We start from the raw sequence: 23,979 nt of genomic DNA, 5'->3' as shown, positions 1-23,979 counted from the left end.
GTCTGCTCTACCTAACTATGCTATTCTAAGACCTTTCTCTGCAGCCGTTACACTAAAAAACCAACTTTTATTGCTATGCAAATGAGCCTCTAGGTGCTATGGGGGCGTCTTTTCAGCACCTAGAGGCTCCATCTACTCACCCTGTATTCCGCCCCGCTCGTCCGTCAAGCCCGCCCATTTCTAGATTGCCAGCCTCCATCTCATCCATTGGCCTTATTCTCGCGCCTGCGCCGTGTGCGTCTGTATTCGGCGCAGGCGCAGTGACTGTCTGACCGGCCGGGCGTCATCTGTTCGGGAGCGGTGCTGAAAAGACGCCCCCATAGCACCTAGAGGCCTAGTTTTTTTTGTGTAACGGCTGCAGAGAAAGGTCTTAGAATAGCATGGTTAGGTAGAGCAGACACTGGCAGATCGCTAGTGTCTGACAGCTAATTAGGTCCAAATGAGGTGGTAGAAACCCTTTAATGGCTGCTTAGACAGGAGTGCACCCGTCTAACCGCTGCTAAAAACGGGTACACTAGTTCAAAATGGCCTTTTAGGGGTTGAAAAAAAAAGTAGAAATCACTCACCTCATCCATTTGCGCGCACAGAGGCAGTCGCTCCTTTCTTGATTGTGAAGGGTCTGCACTCAGTGTGATGACGTCACCACGCGATCATGCTGGGAGCGTGCAGTGACGTCATCACGCTTAGCAGAGGTCCTTCACAATCAAGAAAGGACTGGATGAGGTGAGTGATTTTTTTTTTTGCTAAAAAAAAACATTACAGATGAGGACCACTATAAGAGACATTGGGGGCACTATGTGGGACATTAATCCTGCTAGGGCCACTATGAGGAACGTTGGAGGCCACTATGGGGGACATTATTACTGCTGGGGCCACTATGGGGGACATTATTACAGCTGGGGGCCACGATGAGGGACACTGGAGGACACTATGGGGGACATTATTACTGCTGGGGCCACTATAGGGGACATTATTAAAGCTGGGGGCCACTATGAGGGACATTATTTCTGCTGAGGCCACTATGGAGGACATTATTACTGCTGGGGCCACTATGGGGGACATTATTACAGCTGGGGGCCACGATGAGGGACACTGGAGGACACTATGGGGGACATTATTACTGCTGGGGCCACTATAGGGGACATTATTAAAGCTGGGGGCCACTATGAGGGACATTATTTCTGCTGAGGCCACTATGGAGGACATTATTACTGCTGGGGCCACTATGAGGGACATTATTACTGCTGGGGGACATTATATATATTGAGGGCACCGCAGGGGCTGGGATTTTATTAAAAAAGCCAATAAAATGCATCAGTTTTTGATGGCCATTTTTAACGGCTATAAAAAACAGATGCAAAACAGCCATTAAGAACGGACAGACAGACAGAAAATAAATGGTTGAAAAACAGCCGTGACAAATTGATAGTTTGTCTGTTTTTAACAGCTATGTGTGTGTGAGAATTGCTCCAATTACAAGCTTCAACATATCTAATAGCTTGCGTGTATTCACCAGCACACATGGCAGCCTGTATTTTATGAATGGTAATGTAGAGGGTAACGCAGACAAAAAGCTGATTTTGTACTCAACTGTAAAATGTGTACATGTACACACATGGACAAAATTGTTGGTTCATAAAGGATGAAAAACCCACAATAGTCACAAAAGTAATAATTAGGAATGAGGGAATCGACTTCGGATGAAACGCTCTGTACAGTAATAGAATGTATTGGCTCCGATGAGCCGAAGTTATTGCTTCACAAAGTCTTGCGAGACTTTGCGCAATAACTTCATAAATTAATTTGTACTGGAAAAAAACATTTCCTTGGAACCAAACTAATGAAACTGGCCTGGACAAAAATGGTGGTACCCTTATGCCTCGTTCACACGTCAGTTTTGATCAGTGATTTCCATCAGCCAAAACCAGGATTGGAGCCTCCCCAGACATAAGGTCTAAGGCTGGGTTCACACATGAGCGTACTGGATGGAACGCTCTGTATGCGTGATTCTACGGGCGTCTCACATACGCGGCTCCTGTGCAAGCGAACGCCCATTGTCGCGCGTTCCTGGAAGTCTATGTACGGGAACGCGCGACACTACGCCCCAAAGAAGCTCCTGTACTTCTTGGGGCGTAGGGCGTTTTACAGCGCGTTCGTACGCGCTGTAAAACGCTCAGGTGAGAACCATTCCCATAGGGAATCATTGGTTCTTGCCTGTTGAGCGTTTTACAGCGCGTAGGAACGCGCTGTAAAACGCTCAGGTGTGAACCCAGCCTAAGGCTCAATTCACACCTGAGCGTTTTACAGCGCGTTCCTACGCGCTGTAAAACGCTCAACAAGGAGAAACCAATGCTTCCCTATGGGAATGGTTCTCACCTGGGCGTTTTACAGCGCGTACGATCGCGCTGTAAAACGCCCGACGCTCACACAAGTTCGGTAGCGTTTTTTTGGGCGCTTGTCGCGCGTTCCCGTACATAGACTTTCGGGAACGCGCGACACTGTGTGCACACTTGTCTCTGTATGCGCGCTTGTAAACGCCCGTACAATCGCGCATACAGAGCGCTCGTTTCAGAACGCTCAGGTGTGAATTGAGCCTTAGGGAAAGATCTGCACCTGTTCTGTGTTTAGAGCCGCACCTGGTTTTGGCTCAAAATCACTGGCTGAACACTGACATGTGAATTAGGCTTTGAGGCTTTAACTTAATATTTTGTTGCACAACCTTTTGAGGCAATCACTGCAATCAAGCAATTTCTGTAACTCTCAATGAGACTTCTGCACCTGTCCACAGGTGTTTTGGCCCACTCCTTGTGACAGACTGCTCCAGCTGTCTCGGGTTTGAAGGATGGCTTCTCCAGACTGCATATTTCAGCTCCTTCCACAGATGTTCAATAGGATTTAGATCAGGGCTCATAGAAGGTCACTTTAGAATAGTCCAATGCTTTGCTCTTAGCCATTCTTGGATGTTTTTAGCTGTGTGTTTTGGGTCATTATCCTGTTGGAGGACACATGACCTTCTACTGAGACCAAGTTTTCTGACACTGGGCAGCACATTTCGCTCCAGAATGCCTTGATAGTCTTGAGATTTCATTAGACCCTGCATAGATTCATGACACCCTGTGCCAGATGCAGCAAAGCATCCCCAAAACATAAGCGAGCCTCCTCCATGTTTCACAGTAGGTACAATGGGGCACATTTATTAAGGCCAGCGTTTTAGAAGCCGGTCTTAATAACCCCTAAACCTGGCGGTGGATCCGACAGAGTTATAAAGAGTCGCCGGCCTCTACATAACTTCGGTGGATTCACCGTCGCTTGTAAATGTAAGACAACTTCTTAGCTGTCTTACATTAAGACCATTTTCTACACCTAAAACAGGCGTTGAAAATGGTAAATGAGACCGGCCTGCGCCATAAATACGCCTCATTCGGGGGTATTTCTATTTGATAAATGACCCCCAATGTTTTTTTCTTTGTATGCTTCATTTTTGCGTCTTTGAACATATAGCTGATGTGATTTGCCGAAAAGCTCCAGTTTTGGTTCATCTGTCCAAAGGACATTATCCCAGAAGTTTTGCGGCTTGTCAATATGCATTCTGGCAAATTCCAGTCTCGCTTTATGATTTGTTTGTAACAGTGGTTTCCTCCTCGGTAATCTTTTATTAAGTCCACTTTGGCTAATACAGCGACGGATGGTGCGATCTGACATTTATTATTACTTTCGTCAGTTTCAAGTTACTTCAGTGACCATTGTGGGTTTTTCTTTGTGTGTGTGTGTATGTATATATATATATATATATATATATATATATATATATGTGTGTGTGTGTGTATTTGTATGCAATTTCACGACTGGACTATACTAGAGATTATAATTTCTATATATACTGTACAATATTACATTTAGGAATACTTTGACTAATGTGAACTACAGTAAGCTATAAGATATTGCCTAGTTAAGGCTACTTTCACACTTGGGTTTGGTGCGGATCCCTCATGGATCTGCACAGACGGATCCGTTCAGATAATACAACCGCATGAATCCATTCACAACGGATCCATTTGTATTATCTTTAACATTGCCAAGACAGTTCCGTCTTGAACACCATTGAAAGTCAATGGAGGACGGATCCATTTTCTATTGTGTCAGATTGTGTCAGTGAAAACAGATTCGTCCCTATTGACTTACATTGTGTGTCAGAAAGGATCCGTTTGGCTGAAAGCAGCGTTTTGGTGTCCGCCTCCAAAGCGGAATGGAGACGGAACGGAGGCATTCTGAGCGGATCCTTTTCCATTCAGAATGCAAACTGATCCGTTTTGGACCGCCAAAGCCAAAACGCCAGTGTGAAAGTAGCCTTAGAAGCCCATCATTGTGAGAACATACATGCCTGCCCTGCCAGGGTGATGTCTGTAGCATCATCTGCATTTCTGAATAGCTCTGCACAGGTAGTCATTACCATTATATACATTTTATCAGTGTCCGCACCTGGCAGGCATACACCTTAGATAGCGGTTTGCTGAATGCTCATCCGACTAAGGGATACTCCTTCGAAAACACCCCATTCCCCATACACATGTATTCTCGGCCAAGCATGGGTGCAATCTCAATTGAGAGAGAATAAACTGCTTCCAGCTGCTGCTAAAAAATCTGGCATTGGCTTATATCCCCTGAGAACAATAGGATCGGGCATGTTGAAATCCTTTCCTTACTGATTCCTTTTTTAATGCCACACCTGCAGTTTTGGGAGAGTTGGGATACTTCAATACACGAAAGATGTTTGCCGAGTCCTGCCAAAATCAGCCCCCCATTAGTGATAGGTAGCCTGTATGTGTTATTCCATTACATTGTACTGCAGATATTGTTCATACCACATATATATTTCACCTTAAGGTTCATTTGCATGGAACAATTATTCCGTCTTTGCATCTCCAATGCGTGCAGATAACAAGATCCATTGGAGGGGGGTTTACAACCAATGGCACTGATCTGCACCAGCAAGTAATTTTTTAATGGGAAATGACATAGGTGTCTCCCAAAAGCTAATAAGACGATGTACAAGAGGCATTATTGTGGGAAAAAACACATTTCTCAGCTTATATTTACATTTGAGCAAAAAGTGTCCAGTCCAAAAATATTCATACCCTTCTCAATAATCCATAGAAAAGCCTTTATTGGCTATTACAGCAATCAAACGCTTCCTATAATTGCAGACCAGCTTTTTGCATGTCTCCACAGGTATTTTTGCCCATTCATCTTTAGCAATGAGCTCCAAATCTTTCAGGTTGGAGGGTCTTCTTGTCATCACCCTGATCTTTAGCTCCCTCCGCAGATTCTCAATTGGATTCAAATCTGGACTCTGGCTGGGCCACTCCAAAACGTTAATGTTGTTGTCTGCTAACCATTTCTTCACCACTTTTGTTGTGTGTTTTGGGTCATTGTCATGCTGAAATGTCCACTGGTGCCCAAGGCCAAGTTTCTCTGCAGACTGCCTGATGTTGTCATTGAGAATCCTCATGTATTGCTCTTTTTTTCATGGTGCCGTTTACTGTGATTAGGTTCCCTGGTTCATTGGCTGAAAAACACCCCCAAAGCATAAGGTTCCCACCACCATGTTTGACAGTTGGGATGGTGTTCTTTGGGTTGAAGGCTTCTGCTTTTTTACGTCAAATGAAGGAAACATCATTGTGACCAAACAATTAAATTTTTGTTTCATCTGACCATAAGGCCTCATGCACACGACCGTTTTTTTTTGCGGTCCACAAAAACGGGTTCCGTTTTTCCGTGATCCGTGACCGTTTTTTCGTCCGTGGGTCTTCCTTGATTTTTGGAGGATCCACGGACATGAAAAAAAAAGTCGTTTTGGTGTCCGCCTGGCCGTGCGGAGCCAAACGGATCCGTCCTGAATTACAATGCAAGTCAATGGGGACGGATCCGTTTGACGTTGACACAATATGGTGCTTTCAATGTAAAGTCAGGAGTTAATATATCATAGGATCAGAGTTTTCTCCAATCTAATGGTATATTTTAACTTGAAGCGTCCCCATCACCATGGGAACGCCTCTATGTTAGAATATACCATCGGATTTGAGTTACATCGTGAAACTCAGATCCGACAGTATATTCTAACACAGGCGTTCCCATGGTGATGGGGACGCTTCTAGTTAGAATATACTACGAACTGTGTACATGACTGCCCCCTGCTGCCTGGCAGCACCCTGGGCTGTGATCAGCACAATTAACCCTTGGCCTATTGTAATATCATTGGTGGCCAGTGTGCGGCCTCCGTCGCCCCCCCCCCCCCTCTATTGTAATATCATTGGTGGCCAATGTGCGACCTCCCCTCCCTCCCTTTATTGTAATATCATTGGGGGCCAGTATTCAAACTGGGGAGGGAGGGGGGTCTGCCCCCTGCTGCCTGGCAGCCCCTGATCTCTTATAGGGGGCTATGATATGCACAATTAACCCCTCAGGTGCAGCATCTGAGGGGTTAATTGTGCGGATCACAGCCCCCTGTAAGAGATCGGGTGCTGCCAGGCAGCAGGGGGCAGTCATGTACACAGTTCGTAGTATATTCTAACTAGAAGCGTCCCCATCACTATGGGAACGCCTCTGTGTTAGAATATACTTTTGGATATGAGTTTTTCTCTGAAAAAGCTTTTATGCAGACGGATCTTCGGATCCGTCTGTATGAAAGTAACCTACGGCCACGGACGCGGATGCCAATCTTGTGTGCATCCGTGTTCTTTCACGGACCCATTGACTTGAATGGGTCCGTGAACCGTTGTCCGTCAAAAAAATAGGACAGGTCATATTTTTTGGACGGACAGGAAACACGGATGCAGCTGCAAAATGGTGCATTTTCCGATTTTTCCACGGACCCATTGAAAGTCAATGGGTCCGCGGAAAAAAAACGGAAAACGGCACAACGGCCACGGATGCACACAACGGTCGTGTGCATGAGGCCTAACACAGAAGACCAGACGTCTTCTTCTTTGTCCAGATGAGCTTTTGCAAAGGCCAAGCGAGCTTTTGTGTGCCTTATCTGGAGAAGTGGAACCCAGCAGTGTGCAGTGTCCGTTGGATTGTCTGCCTTGAGACATTGCCACCAGCAGAGCCCAGATTCACCAGGATGACCTTGGTGGTGATCCTTGGATTCTTTTTCACCTCTCTAACTATCCTCCTGGCCAGCACAGGTGTCACTTTTGGCTTCCGACCACGTCCTCTGAGATTTTCCACAGTGCGGAACATCTTGTATTTTTTGCTTAAAATGTAAATAAAAGCTGAGTAATGTTTTTTTCCCACAATAATGCCTCTTGTACATCGTCTTATTATCTTTTGGGAGACACCTATGTCATTTCCCGTCAAAAAATGACTTGCTGGTTGAATAAAAGTAACTTTAAGTCAAAATTTGCCTGGGGTATGAATAATTATGGACAGCACTGTATATGGAGATGAGCGATCACAGCAGCGATTGTTCTTCCCCATACAGGGGAGGTGATTGCTTCATGGAAATGCATCTCTCTCCTCCTCTTATGAGCTGACAAATAACAGGTATAAGAATAGTTCTTTCCTGATAACTGCCTGGACAGTTGTCCTGTGTAAATGGGATTTTAGTGCTCAATACCTAAATGACTGGTAGATTTGTAGATTCATTAGGTTGTATTTCCAGTTGGAACTTTCCATTTCACCGTTTCCTGTTATTTAGCAGAATGCCTTGTTTGTGCTAGTATAACGTGAGCTCATTGTGTGCTTTCTAGAAGTTTACACAATCGTGCTCCCACATGGTGATTAGGTTACAGTCACACTGAATCAGGGAGGTAAGTGTCCTTGTGGCTTGTCCTTCATAGGGATTGAGATAAGGCTGCTCTGGTACATTAGCAGAGGTCCTACACACAGACTGACTCCCCCTTTCTAAACTCAAGACTATAGAAGAACAAGCAAATCAATGACTCATGTCCTGTGCTAGCTGATATCATTCATAATATCATCTCTGGGCACGTGGTCACTTGAGGAAAGCAGTATCCTCATAACAGCGCATTTAGTTACACCTAGATTACCTTTATACAGGGACAGGTGGAAATGAATGGATCTACTGAGATCTGTGGAAAAAGCTGATGATCTTATGGCATCTGCCCCAATGGGAAAGAAGGATCGCTGGGTATGATACATTTCAGTCTACCTGAGCCTCTAAATGTGTCTGGAATCACCTCATTCACCAATTAAACAAATAAGCATGCTCGGCTGAGCTGAGTACGCATGTTAATAGTGGAACTGCAAGAAATAGTAGTCAGCCGACAACTATTTCATGTGTATGGCTGTCGGACCTCAGAAATGTCACTAGTCCTTCATAGTTCTGCCATCCTCTTATTTGACAGAAAAAAATGTGTGTAGCTGCAACTTCTGCTCCCCTTAGGCCAGATACACATGAGCAAGTTCAGTGCGCGAAACTCAAAAAGTATGAGTGTGAGGTCCCGTTCTGACCTCCGCTCCTCCGACAGGATTACACAGCATTATGCCTCATTCACACGTCAGTGTTCGGTCAGTGATTTCCAGCAGTCATTTTGAGCCAAAACCAGGTGCGGCTCTAAACACAGAACAGGTGCAGATCTTTCCCTTATACCTTATGTCTGTGGAGGCTCCAATCCTAGTTTTGGCTCACAATCACTGACCAAAACACTGACGTGTGAATGAGGCTTTATAATGATTTATAATGCTGTGTGTCCCTCCGAGACCTGGAATGTATTCTATTACACTGATGGCATTATGTCAGTGTAATTCAGTAGATTTCAGGACTCTTAGGGTCACAAAGCAGTATAAATCGTTATAAGGCCTCATGCACACGACCGTAAGTCAGGACGGGTTCCGTTTTTCCGTGATCCGTGTCCGTTTTTTCTTCCGCGGAGGATCCACGGACATGAAGAAAAAGTCGTTTTGGTGTCCGCCTGGCCGTGCGGAGCCAAACGGATCCGTCCTGACTTACAATGCAAGTCAATAGGGACGAATCCGTTTGACGTTGACACAATATGGTGCAATTGCAAACGGATCCGTCCCCCATTGACTTTCAATGTAAAGTCAGGAGTTAATATACCATAGGAGTTTTCTCCAATCCGATGGTATATTTTAACTTGAAGCTTCCCCATCACCATGGGAACGCCTCTATGTTAGAATATACCATCGGATTTGAGTTAGATCGTCTAAACTCAGATCAGACAGTATATTCTAACAGAGAGGCGTTCCCATAGTGATGGAGACGCTTCAAGTTAGAATATACTAAGAATGTGTACATGACTGCCCCCTGCTGCCTGGCAGCACCCGATCTCTTACAGGGGGCTGTGATCAGCACAATTAACCCCTCAGGTGCCGCACCTGAGGGGTTAATTGTGCGTATCATAGCCCCCTGTAAGAGATCAGGTGCTGCCAGGCAGGAGGGGGCAGACCCTCCTCCCCTGTATTTAACTCATTGGTGGCCAGTGCGGCCCCCCTCCCTCCCCTGTATGTAACTCATTGGTGGCCAGTGCGGCCCCCCTCCCTCCCTCCCCTGTATTTAACTCATTGGTGGCTAGTGCGGCCCCCCTCCCTCCCTCCCCAGTATTATAATTATTGGTGGCCAGTGCGGCCTACCCTCCCCCCCCCCCTAATTAAAATCACCCCCCCCCCCCCATCATTGGTGGCCAATTTTAGAAGCATTATACTTACCTTCGCTGTCTGTGACCGGCCGTGCGCTCCTCCTACTGGTAAGTGAAAGGTCTGTGCGGCGCATTGCTTATAGCACAGACCTGTCACTTACCAGTAGGAGGAGCGCCCGGCCGGTCACAGACCGGCCACGGATCACGGACGCGGATGCCAATCTTGTGTGCATCCGTGTTTTTTCACGGACCCATTGACTTGAATGGGTCCGTGAACCGTTGTCCGTCATAAAAATAGGACAGGTCATATTTTTTTGACGGACAGGAAACGTGGATCACGGCCGCGGATGAACAACGGTGCATTTTCCGAGTTTTCAAGGGACCCATTGAAAGTCAATGGGTCCGCAGAAAATCACGGAAAATGGAACAACGGCCACGGATGCACACAACGGTCATGGGCATGAGGCCTAATGCTGTGCAATCCTGTCAGAGGAGCGAGGTCTGAACGGGACCTCACACTGACACACGCTGCGAGTTTCACATGCTGAACTCGCTCATGTGTGTCTGGCCTTATAGCTGCCGGAGGTGTGCTTAATTTATGACGAGGCGCACACCTCGTCATTAATGAGGTGCATCCTGTGGCAGCGGCTAGAGGAAATCAAAGACCGGCATAAAACGCAGTTCTTTGTAAATGACCCCCACTGTCTTATATCTGAGTTAAAGGGAACCTGTCACCGGGATTTGATGTATAGAGCTGAGGACATGGGTTGCTAGATGGCCACTAGCACATCCGCAATACCCAGTCCCCATAGCTCTGTGTGCTTTTATTGTGGAAAAAAAATGATTTGATAGATATGCAAATGAACCTGAGATGAGTCAGAGCTTGAAAATATGACTCTTCTCTGGTCACACAAGTAAGATATGACTCTTTTATGTTAATTTGCATATGTATCAAATCACTTTTTTTACACAATAAAAGCACACAGAGCTATGGGGACTGGGTATTGCAGATGTGCTAGTGGCCATCTAGCAACCCATGTCCTCAGCTCTATACACAAAATCCCGGTGACAGGTTCCCTTTAAGGTATTTCCAAGACCCAAACAACACCACCATGGGAGAGCGCAACATGTGACTGAGATTAGCAGGCGGAGAGAGGTACTGGTACAATTCTAGGGGTGTGGTACACACACCTGCAGTGACAGAGGGTAATACACTGATTATTTACATAGGAACTCACTTAGAATAATCTCTCCCAGATGACTTTGAAACTTTACATGGTTGCCAACTTTCCCTAATTTCCAGGGACATTTCAAGGTTGCAGAGACTTATTTCTCTCATCCTGTATATAGATTTTAAGGAAATGTCGATATATTTTCCAGCAGTTTAACACCACTTTGTTACTATCCTGCCGGGTGATTGTATCATATACAGCTTTACTACTTTTGTATAACAAACTCTGGTTGGCATGATGTAATACAATTTTCTCTACAAGGCTTCAGAGGATTGGTAACCGACAGCTCATAATTTTTGGGCGATGTTCACGCCCGGATGCTGTGCAAGTGTAGTAAATGCAGCACCCGGACTGCACAACTGACACATTATAGTCTATTCATATGTGTGATTATGCACCATTTAGGTCAGATTTATAGGTCCGACGATGCATGGCCTCAGTCTGCCACGACATCTGTCGGTGTCGCTATAAAGAATTGTCCTTGCCCATGATGTAATCTGTGATAAGATGATCAGTGAAGATGTCCTTCAAGGATCCGTGTGTCTGTTTTTTGCTCTCCGTGTTTCACGAACACTGTACAGCTCAAAATAAATTTTCATGGCATCTCCTCCTAATGGTCTGTGAAACGTGGATGAAACACTGATGGCATCCATGTTTTTCATGGATCCATAGACTATAATGGGCGTAATGGATCCGTGAACAGACAAAATAGAGCATGCTTCCGTGTTAAAACCACGGACTGTGCTAAAACACGGATGTGTGAATACACATATTAACATGAATAGGTACATGTGCTGTCTGTGGAGAACACGTACAGCACACGTCCATGATTCACTGGCATGTGAATGAGGCCTATTGAAGGGGGTTTAACAACTCTCAGAGCACTCCTGCACTAAGAACGAAAAGTTACTAATAGCTAGGATTCCTAATGCAGGCCTCTGCTTCACAACTCAGGTTGGCTGTTAACCTTTTGATTGCTGCTGTCATACATACTTTGGGGTGATCAAAGGGGACACCCTCTTACAATAAGGTCACTGGGTTTCCCCCAGGGCTGTCTGTGCAGTAGGCTTGCTGTTAGGCCTCTTTCACACAACCGTATGGCTTTTTCAGTGTTTTGCGGTACGTTTTTCACAGATCCGTTGTTCTGTTTTTTGTTTCCGTTGTGTTTCCGTTTCCGTTCTTCCGTATGGCATATACAGTATAGAGTAATTACATAGAAACAATTGGGCTGGGCATAAAATTTTCAATAGATAGTTCCGCAAAAACGGAAGGGATACGGAAGACATACGGATGCATTTCCGTATGTGTTCCGTTTTTTTTCAATGACCCATTGACTTGAATGGAGCCACGGAACATGATTTGCGGGCAATAATAGGACATGTTCTATCTTTCAACGGAACGGAAACGAAATGCATACGGAGTACATTCCATTTTTTTTGCGGAACCATTGAAATGAATGGTTCCAAATACGGAACAAAAAAAAACGGGCCGTAAACGGGAAAAAAAAAGCGGTCGTGTGAAAGAGGTCTCAGGCTTGTGATGTCCTAACAACAGCCTGTGTCATAGAGAAACAAGGGGTCATTTATTAAAGGGGTTTTCCAAGATTTTCATGCTGACTGACCTATCCTCAGGATTGAGGTGAATGGGGCTGAGTGCGATACCATGCAAAATCGCTATATAATGTACGGTACTGTGCTTGGTAAGCTGCGAGAAGGCAGTGGCACTCACAGGAGCTCCGCTGCCTTCTCAAAACAGCTGATCGGCAGGGGTAACGGGTTTTGGACCCCCACCGATCAGATACTGATGTCCTATCCAGAGGATAGGTCATCAGTATAAATGTCCTGGAAAACCCTTTTAAGGGCTCATGCACATGACCTTTTGCCAGCCGGGCCCGTGCTGTGGACCGCAAATTGCAGTCCGCAATGTAGGGTCACCGACTGTGGGGCCGCCGCATGTGGATTGCGGACCCATTCACTACTTTTTTGCGGTGCGTTCCGCACCGACCTTCCGGATTGCGGACCCGTTCAAGTGAATGGGTCCACATCCGTGATACGGGCCCCAGACATTCTGGCACTGCATTTTGTGGACCCGAAATATGCGCCCGGCCGGCACACGGTCGTGTGCATGAGCCTTAAAGGGTTTCTGTCACCCCACTAAAGGGATTTTTTTTTTTTGGGCTAGTTAAATTAGTTATATAGCGATATCTGAAAATATAATAGTGTTCCTTACTTTGATCCAGCAGTTTAGTCAAAAAACGAAGTTTTATCATATGCAAATTCGGTCTCTACCAGCAAGTAGGGCGTCTACTTGCTGGTAGCTGCTGCAGAAATCCGCCCCCTCCTCTTGTTGATTGACAGGGCCAGCCGGGATCTCCTCCTCCTCCGGCCAGCCCTGTCGGCATTTCAAAAATCGCGCGCCCGTGTTGAATCTGCGCAGGCGCTCTGAGATGAGGAGGCTCGTCTCCTCAGAACTCCCTCAGTGCGCCTGCGCCGATGACGTCTTCTATTTCGATGATGTCATCGGCGCAGGCGCACTGAGGGAGCTCTGAGGAGACGAGCCTCCTCATCTCAGAGCGCCTGCGCAGATTCAACACGGGCGCGCGATTTTTGAAATGCCGACAGGGCTGGCCGGAGGAGGAGATCCCGGCTGGCCCTGTCAATCAACAAGAGGAGGGGGCGGATTTCTGCAGCAGCTACCAGCAAGTAGACGCCCTACTTGCTGGTAGAGACCGAATTTGCATATGATAAAACTTCGTTTTTTGACTAAACTGCTGGATCAAAGTAAGGAACACTATTATATTTTCAGATATCGCTATATAACTAATTTAACTAGCCCAAAAAAAAAAAATCACTTTAGTGGGGTGACAGAAGCCCTTTAAGACCTTCATTTTTCGACTATCTTTTTCTTTTACGCCGGCGTTGCTGCCAGAAGATGTGCCTAATTTTTTCTAGCCTAAAAGTTGTAAATTAGCCCTAATTTTACGCTCCTTGAAAGTGGCGTAAAAATGCGCATGTGACAAATATTGTCGCACGGGCATATAAGAAGTTGCAAAATAGGAATAGTGTAACAAATTGATGCCAAATAGAAGCATAGAATTGTTAGTAAATGACCCCCCACAGAGCATAATGTATTAGCATAGAGTATGCTGATACATTGGGGTAGATTTATCAAAACTGTTGTAAAGTAGAACTGGCTTAGTTGCCTGTAGCAACAATCAGATCCCACCTTTCATTTTTCACAGCTCCTTTGGAAAATGAAAGGTGGAATCTGATTGGTTGCTATGAGCAACTAAACCAGTGTTCCTTTAGACCAGTTTAATAAATCTCCCCAATTATGTGTGAAATAAAGTTATAAAAATAGTAATTCCATGATGGTATTAAAATTTTTTTTTTTAGAAATAGTATAATAAAAAATGTCAAAAATCTGTGAAAAAAATGGAAATTAAAAATGTTATTTGGTATTAAACACATTTTATTGTGCACACATTAAAAAAAACTTCACATATTAGGCTACTTTCATACCTGCGTTAGGTGCGGATCCGTCTGGTATCTGCACAGACGGATCCGCACCTATAAATGTAAACGATGGTATCCGTTCAGTACGGATCCGTCTGCATAACTTAGTCAAAAAAATTCTAGGTGTAAGGCTGGGTTCACACGGGCGTTGCGGGAAAATGTGCGGGTGCGTTGCGGGAACACCCGCAATTTTTCCGTGCGAGTGCAAAACATTGTAATGCATTTTGCACTTGCGTGAGAAAAATCGCGCATGTTTGGTACCCAAACCCGAACTTCTTCACAGAAGTTCGGGCTTGGGATCGGTGTTCTGTAGATTGTATTATTTCCCCTTATAACATAGTTATAACATCAGTTCTGAATACAGACTGCATAGTAAACTAGCGCTGGAGGGGTAAAAAAAATAATAATAATAATTTAACTCACCTTAGTCCACTTGATCGCGTAGTCCGGCATCTCCTTCTGTCTCCTTTGCTGAACAGGACCTGTGGTGAGCATTCATTACAGGTGAAGGACCTTTGGTGATGTCACTCCGGTCATCACATGATCCATCACCATGGTAAAAGATCATGTGATGGATCATGTGATGACCGGAGTGACGTCACCAAAGGTGGACTAAGGTGAGTTAAATTATTATTTATTTATTTTTTTAACCCCTTCAGCGGTGTTTTGCTATGCATTCTGTATTCAGAATGCTATTATTTTCCCTTATAACCATGTTAGAAGGGAAAATAATAATGATCAGGTCTCCATCCCGATCCTCTCCTAGCAACCGTGCGTGAAAATCGCACCGCATCCGCACTTGCTTGCGGATGCTTGCGATTTTCACGCAGCCCCATTTACTTCTATGGGGCCTGCGTTGCATGAAAAACGCAGAATATAGAGCATGCGTGAAAATCACCGCTCATGTGAACAGCCCCATAGAAATGAATGGGTCGGTATTCAGTGCGGGTGCAATGCGTTCACCTCACGCATGGCATCCGCGCGGAATACTCGCCCGTGTGAAAGGGGCCTAAGTCAAACGGATCCGTCCTGACTTTACATTGAAAGTCAATGGGGGACGGATCAGTTTACAATTGCACCAATATTGTGTCAATGTGAACGGATCCGTCCCCATTGACTTACATTGTAAGTCAAGACGGATCCGTTTGGCTCCGCACCGCCAGGCGGACACCAAAACGCTGCAAGCAGCGTTTTGGTGTCCGCCTCTAGAGCGGAATGGAGGCGGAACGGAGCCAAACTGATGCATTCTGAATGGATCCCCATCCATTCAGCCTTGAAACGGATCTCACAGGCGGACCCTGAAACAGCAGTGTGAAAGTAGCCTTAGGTATTCATGTGACCGTAATAACTTGAAAAAATCATTTATAAGGTTATTTATTGTGAAACATGAACAGCTTATAAAATAACCAAAAAAAACTCCAATAATTGCTTTTTTTCTATATTTCCATAACAAAAAAATCATAAATTACACTATAATTTAAACTTTTCCCCCTAAATGGAAAAAATGTGGCTGGTCATTAAAAGGGTTTTCCAAAATGTTATAACTGTGGATAGGTCATCAGTATCTGATCGGTGAGGGTCCGACACCATTTATATTGATGACCTATCGTCGGTATAGGTCATCAATATCTGATCAGCAGGGGTCTAACACCCGGCACCCCTGCCGATCAGCTGTTTGAAGAGGAGCGAGGCTTCCTCTTCATCACACTGCACTTTGTTTCGGAAGTGCAGTTTAAGCACTCACTCCATTCTCTTGAATGAATCAAGTGCTTCTAATTACACTACGCCACCACTAAAGACAAGACAATACATGTAATGACGAGGAAGTGCCACCTCCTGGTCAAACAGCTGATTGGCGAGGGTGCCAGTAGCCGGACCCCCGCCGATCTGTTTTTGATGACCTATTCTGATAATAGGTCATCAATATAAATGGCTTGATATTAAGGGGTTAAAGAGGTTGTCCATAAAAACATGGCTGCTTTCTTCCAAAAACAGAAATTATCCTCTACAAAATAAAATTTATAGTCAGCCACTCAGACCATAGTCAGAGCTCCTTTGAAAAATGAAAGGTGGAATCTGATCGGTTGTTATGGGCAACTAAGACATTATTATTTTTTTTTTTTTACTTTACACCAGTTCAACGGCAGAGTTGCTGAGTGATCAAGTTGGGCCCATGGAGCAACAAATCTACATGATAATGGCAATCACATACAGTGCCTACAGAATAACGAGTGCTGTCTTTCTTTGCAGAATGAATCAGACGTGTTTCAGCGATTAATCTGCAAGGAATTCCGTGAGCTCCAGCGATACATTGCGGAAGAAGAGGCCCATTTTGTCAAGCTGGTATCCACAAAAGCTACAGAACTCATCAATTCCATTGAGATCCAGTTACAGCAAAGAAATGAGATTCTGAGCATTGTACAAGACAAAGAGAAGCAACTGGAGAACCTGGGAAATGAGAATCACTTGCATTTCATCCAGGTGAGACATTGCCCTTCAGGTCTGTGTATTACAGGGTAGAAAGACGAAGGACCCGCACAACTACCAAAACCCTGAAGTATCATGGTATCGCAATTGCACTGGTTTTCTCACTGATGTCAATGGCCACATTGGGGATTCTGTGTCTTGCTGTAACCACTTCTTCACATATGTCTGGCTATCCGGCCCCGTTTCCCTCCGGGGTGGTGCAGAAAATGTCAGAGGGAAACTAAAGCTAGAACTTATCCCATAGTTTTCCCTGGGAATGTTCATATTCCTCTGGCGCATTTGTTGCGATGCCAAATACACCAGACAGAAAAACCCTGTATTCTACATTTTGCAGTCCAGCGCTATCAGGCTACAGATGCCGGACCTGAAGTGCACATACACATATATCAGTTGTGTCCGGCACCAGAAACCCCCCCTCCTCTACAAAACTGATATATGTACACCTAGCCTAAGTTTTAAAGAGGACCTTTCACCTGTATAAACTATAAGAACCGAGTATGCGGCCATATAGAGCGGCGCCCGGGGATCTCACTGCACTTACTATTATCCCCGGGCGCCGCTCCGTTCTCCCGTTATAGGCTCCGGTACCTTTGCTTCTTAAGTTATAGTAGGCGGGTCTTCCCTTGTCCTGTGGGCGTCTCCTTCTCCTAGGCTGCAGCGCTGGCCAATCGCAGCGCACAGCTCACAGCCTGGGAGTTTTTTTTTCTCTGTGTATCACAAAAAATCCAAACCTTACATAAATGTAAGACTACTTTCACACTGGCGTTTTGGCTTTCCGTTTGTGAGATCCATTCAGGGCTCTCACAAGCGGTCCAAAACAGATCAGTTTTGCCCTAATGCATTCTGAATGGAAAAGGATCCGCTCAGAATGCATCAGTTTGCCTCTGATCAGTCACCGCTCTGGAGACGGACACCAAAACGCTGCCTGGAGCATTTTGCTGTCCGCCTGACAAAGCGGAGACAAACGGATCCGTCCTGGCACACAATGTAAGTCAATGGGGACGTATCCGTTTTCTCTGACACAATAGAAAACGGATCCGTCACTCATTGACTTTCAAAGGTGTTCAAGAGGGATCCGTCATGGCTATAGAAGACATAATACAACCGGATCCGTTCATGACGGATGCATATGGTTGTATTATTCTAACTGAAGCGTTTTTGCAGATCCATGACGGATCCGCAAAAAACGCTAGTGTGAAAAGTAGCCTAAATGAGAATTACAGAAATCGTATTCACATTTTGCTTTTGAAAATCACATGTCTTACAGGGCTTTGCTTTTACAAGCAGTACCTATAAAAAAAACATCTCTAAGAACATGTTTTTACCCCTTCCCAAAATCCACCATACATAGATTTTTAGTCTACTTTCACACTAGCGTTTTTGCTGGATCCGGCAGGGTTCAGCAAAAACACTTGCGTCATGATAATACAACTGGCTGCATCTGTTATGTGTTCAAAAAAACGGATCCGGCACCATTGACTTACATTGTGTTTCATGCCGGATCCGTCTTGCTCCGCACCCCGTGATGGGATGGTAATGCAACCAAACGGAACAGAATGCATCCTGTTTTTTTCCATTCTGTTCAGTTTTGTCCCCATTGACAATAAATGACAGATCTTAATACTGGAAAGGAAAACCGCTGATGTGAAAGTAGCATATTTGTAAAATTCCTGTGTGTGTACAGGCAGGTAAAGCCCAGGCCTTACAGCCAGGCCCGTAGCCCCGCAGTTCCGTCCCTGGTGTATGGGTAGCTTTCTGTGGCTTTGTGGTGTACTTTACAGTAATAATGTATTTTCTCCATTAGAAGTTACTCATACTTACTACTGCTTTCCACTGCCCCCTAGTGGTCATTTAATCCAATAAACTACCGTAGAAATTGATGAAAAATGGCTTAGGCTACTTTCACACTAGTGTTTTTTGCGGGTCCGTCGTGGATCTGCAAAAATGCTTCTGTTACAATAATACGACTGCATGCATCCGTCATGAACGGATCCGGTTGTATTATGTCTTCTATAGCCATGACGGATCCCTCTTGAACACCATTGAAAGTCAATGAGAAAACGGATCCGTCCCTATTGACTTACATTGTGTGTCAGGACGGATCCGTTTGGCTCCGCTTTGTCAGGCGGACAGCAAAACACTGCAGGTGTCTGCCTCCGGAGCGAAATGGTGACTGAACGGAGGCAAACTGATGCATTCTGAGCGGATGCTTTTCCATTCAGAATGCATTAGGGCAAAACTGATCCATTTTGGACGGCTTGTGAGAGCCCTGAACGGATCTCACAAACGGAAAGCCAAAACACTAGTGTGAAAGTATCCTTAGGCTACTTTCACACTAGAGTTTTTCCTGGATCCGGCAGGGTTCAGCAAAAACACTTCCGTTACTGATAATACAACCATCTGCATCCGTTATGAACGTATCCGGCTGTATTATCTTTAACATCGCCAAGACGGATCCGTCATGAACTCCATTGAAAGTCAATGGGGGACGGATCTGTTTTCTATTGTGTCAGATTGTGTCACTGATCCGCCCCCATTGACTTGCATTGGGGGTAATGCCGGATCAATCTTGCTCCACATCCCAGGACGGAAAGCAAACTACAACTTGTTGCGGTTTGCTCTCCAGTATGGGAACGCAACTAAACGGAACGAAATGCATATTAGAGCATTCTGTTCAGTTTTGTCCCCATTGACAATGAATGGGGACAAAACTAAAGCGTTTTTTTCCGGTATTGAGCCCCTATGACGGATCTCAATACCAGAAAACTAAAACGCTAGTGTGAAAGTAGCCTTAGAGATAAAGAGGTTAATGTTGCCAGATAATAATGCACTAGATAAATAATGGCTTTTGTGGGAAAAACTACTGTTTTACTTTGTAAAGCAAAAAATCCCAGTGTCCAGCTGCTGGCAGCTAGAAGAAGAGAGATGGGAGGGATCCTCGGGTGTTCTGATCTATGTGTTCATTCACACTCATGTTCACACTGCAGAGCATGTAAGCAGGGAATTTCGTAAAAAGGTTCATGCTGTTTGCCCTGTTGCAAAGAAGCCTTGCTATTAGACCTTCTTGATGTTATGCCCTGTGTGCCATGACAGATTCCAATGAAATGAAAAGCTAACATGTACATGTTCTGTATAGATGGGGACATGTCCCATGGAGGCCCCATACTGATTGTAGCTGACAGTCAGTGATAATAGTGATTGTTATGCTGATAAATAACTATTTGCTTCTTTTTTAAATATCTTGTAACTACTTTTGTTTCTGTTGACAGAACTATGCCACAGTGACATCCATGTGAGTAATACAATTACCTGGAACTTTTTAACATGAAGCAAGTGACTATTAAAGTAAAGTTATATTTTTCTCTCGCAGTTGTCAGCCCCCGCTCCCTCGCTGTGCCGACACTTCTTATAGTGCCGTGTCCTTTAAGCCTGGATTCCGACAAGATGACATTAAACTGACAGTCTGGAAGCGCCTGCACCGTCGGATTCTGCCTAGTAGGGATCTTCAAGTACATTGAATAATCTACAAGAAATGAATATTCTATTACAATTAAAGGGGTTTTCCAGGATTTTGATAACAATGACCCATCCTCAGGAAAGGTTATCAGTATCTGATCGGTGGGGGTCCGACACCGGGGACCACTGCAGCCTTCTTCTTGCTCACCAAGCACAGCGTCGTACATTGTATAGCGGCTGTGCTTGGTATTCATGCTCAGCCCCATTCACTTTAGTGGGGCTGAGCTGCGCCTCGGCCACGTGACCGATGAACGTGTCGTCACATGGCCTAGGAACAGCTATGAGAAGGCCACGACGCTCACTGGAGCTCCGGTACCTGAAACAGCTGATCAGCGGGGGTCGGACCACCATCGATCAGATACTAATAACCTATCCTGAGGATAGGTAATTAGTATAAAAATCCTGGAAAGGCTCTTTAAAGAAGCCCCCACACAAAAATGTTATTCTCTGGCCTGTTAGAAAGGTACAAGATGTTATCTGTAGTGAAGGTAATCTTTTTTCCCCTGTGGCTGTAGTGAGTAATCTACTGAGCACTGACACCATATGACTGACACTCTGACTCTCCAACTGACACAGCTAGGGGCGGACTAGCCATAGACCCTACAGGGAAATATCCTGGTGGGCTGATGGACAGGGGGCCGCCAGAGCACTCTTCATTGCTGCCTGCAGGTACATAACAATCTGATGTGCTCAGTATTAATTAATGGTAGGAGCATCAGGTCCTTAGGCACCTGTATGGGAGCCCTAGGTCCCCTCATGAATTCAACTGTATTGCCATCCTCAGGACAGTGATACAATTGAATAGCCGTATTTGGTTCTGATGTGGCAGCATTTTGTGCTGGACTATAGTATTGCTGGCCCTCCCTACTTCTGTTGCCCAACCTTCTGTCTGTGGACCCACCTACAACATAAGGCCACTTTTAGTTTTTTTTTCCAGGGCCACTTTAAGTTCCCAGTCCACCCCTGGACACAGTGTCTGCCATGTTGACAGGAAGTTTCTCCTATCATTCCTATGTGACTCACATGGAGTTTCTTATAGACATGAACAGAGAAACTGACTTCCTGTCCATACATGTTGAAGAGTCAGAGTTGGTCACATGACAAAGCTGAGGACCAGAATGAGGTGGATAACTCACAAACATAGCCACTGGTATACAGATTACATTCACTACACTCATGGACATTTTTAATGAGCCAGAGAACAAAATGTTTTGTGTGAGTGCTTCTTTAAAGGAGTTTTTGCGTTAAAAAAGACAAATGTATTAGAGCAGTGATAACTTGTTTGGCTAACCAAAAAAAATAATCTGTTTGCAAGCTTCAGAGCACAGAGGCTCCTTCATCAGGCAGCATACAAATCTATGAATGAATACAAGTGAATTACCTGTATAGCACCTGATGAGGAGTCTCTGTGCTCTGAAAGCCTTTTGGTTAGCCAATAAAGTATCACTGCTATAATACATTTGTCTTTTTTAATGTATAACACATTACATCACATTGATTTTTGTGGCTAACACGGTGCCACACTATTTTTGCTATACATCATAACTAACATTGGTAGGGATCTGCCCAAATGGCATTCCCCTCTGTTCCCCCACTATCAGCATTTAAAGGGAAAAAAATAATAAAAATGAAGCAACACAGGTTCACTTGTAGACTGTAACTATGGCGGTGCATAGGTCGTTACTGGAGCTGCATACATGAAATATTGTTTTTGTGGGAAAAACTACTGTTTTACTTTGTAAAGCAAAAAATCCCAGTGTCCAGCTGCTGGCAGCTAGAAGAAGAGTGTTGGGCCAATGAAAATTGGTTGAGAAAGTGTGCTTAGCTTTTAATGAAAGTTCAAGTTTTGTTGACCACAAATCGCACCCCCCAACAGTACTTTTTACAAGGGCCAATTTTCTTAAGAATTCCATCACATGCTGTTAAGCTAGACATGTCGACTGCTGAAGGTAAATGCACACAGTGGTGTCACTGCACAGTTATGACTTAAAGGGGTTCTACAGTTTGTTTTAACTGATCATCTATCCTCTGGATAGATCAGCAGCATCTGATCGGCGGGGGTCCGACACCCGGGACCCCCGCCGATTAGCTGTTGGAGAAGGCAGCGGCGATCCAGCAGCACCGCGGCCTTCTCACTGTTTACCACTGGCCCAGTGACGTCACGACTAGTATCACTGGCCTGGGCGGGGCTAAGTTCTGTTCACTTGAATGGAGCTTAGCCCCGCCGAGGCAGTGAGAAGGCCTTCTCAAACAGCTGATCAGCGGGGGTCCCGGGTGTCGGACCCCCGCCGATCAGATGCTGATGATCTATCCAGAGGATAGATCATCAGTTAAAACAAACTGTAGAACCCCTTTAAACATGGATAGTGCAAATAGTCATATCCCACCACAGGAATAGCAACCACAGTGAAGCCACGGTACAAAACACAGTCATGTGATGGCACAGAGCAGGGACGCTCAACCTGCGGCCTTCCAGCTGTTGTAAAACTACAACACCCACCCTGCCCTGCTGTAGGCTGATAGCAAGTATGCATGATGGATGTTGTAGTTAAGAGGGCTGGAGGTTGCTCATCTCTGCTCTAAGGCATCTCATGTTCAAAGCCTTTCTTGTCAATAGGTTCCCTTTAAAGAGGCTGTGCCACAAAAAAATATTCTATAGTTTTCAAACCAGCACCTGGATCTGAATACTTTTGTAAATGCATGTCATTAAAATTGTAGTATTGCCACTGAGTTATTCAATGAAATCCTTATGTATAGCGCCACCTGCTGTTTGATCTTTTTATTTCTCTGTCCACCTCACTGAGAAAGCCGCACATGCTCAGTTCCATCCTTCAACTGCCTCCTGAGCTGTGATAGGGAGAAAGCTACAGCAGAAAGGACATACCCCTTGAGCTGCCAGCTTGAAACAAATCTACCAGAACAATTGAATAGGGAGATCTCTGGGTCCATGAGAGATACAGGAATATACACTGCTCAAAAAAATAAAGGGAACACTTAACCACCTCCGGACCGCCTAACGCAGGATTGCGTTCCGGAGGTGGCAGCGCTGCGCAGAGTCACGCATATACGCGTCATCTCGCGAGACGCGAGATTTCGCTCAAAGCCGACCCGCGCATGCGCATCGCGGGCCGGCAAAATTAAAAGAAGTATTTCGTCACCAGCCTGCCAGCAACGATCATTGGCTGGCAGGCTGGCGATTTTCAAAAAATCCAATCACAAGTCATATAACAGATCATATTAGTAAATATGATCTGTTATATGGCTTGTCTGCTCCTGTGCTGGTCCTTTTCGTCGGTTGGATCCAGCACAGGAGCAGACTGAACTGTGAGTACACCAAACACTACACCTTAGCCCCAGATCACCCCCCTGCACCCCAATTAACCCTTTGATCACCCCTTTGATCGCCCCTGTCAATCACTAGTGAAAGGAAAAAAAGTGATCAGTGTAAACTGTCACTTTTTTTTTTTCACTGGTATTGGCTGTTAGGTTTTAGGGATAGTTTAGGCCCCTTGGTTAGGTAGTTAGCGTCAGTTAGCGCCCACCCCACCGCACCGCAGTCACTTTTATTCGCTGTTTAGCGTATCGCTAATCAGCATTTGTACTTTTATA

At 45.1% G+C, this 23,979-nt stretch overlaps 1 protein-coding gene across 2 annotated transcripts in view; it reads left to right on the top strand.

Annotated features, from left to right (window-relative positions):
• TRIM50 (tripartite motif containing 50) overlaps positions 1-23,979 on the top strand; it is a 36,134-nt gene that overhangs the window by 3,674 nt on the left and 8,481 nt on the right. The window contains exons 3-5 of one of the 2 annotated variants that reach the window (XM_040423590.1): positions 16,618-16,848; positions 20,124-20,146; positions 20,225-20,349. In XM_040423590.1, coding sequence (XP_040279524.1) covers positions 16,618-16,848; positions 20,124-20,146; positions 20,225-20,349 — 379 coding nt within the window. Of the gene's footprint in view, positions 1-16,617; positions 16,849-17,193; positions 17,224-20,123; positions 20,147-20,224; positions 20,350-23,979 lie in introns of both variants that reach the window. The other variant, XM_040423591.1, reaches the window with a different exon arrangement.

The sequence above is a fragment of the Bufo bufo genome, chromosome 3 (assembly GCF_905171765.1).
Source record: "Bufo bufo chromosome 3, aBufBuf1.1, whole genome shotgun sequence".
Classification (NCBI taxonomy): Eukaryota; Metazoa; Chordata; class Amphibia; order Anura; family Bufonidae; genus Bufo; species Bufo bufo.
The sequence above is the reverse complement of the archived record's forward strand: the minus strand, read 5'-3'. Positions and strand labels throughout refer to the sequence as shown.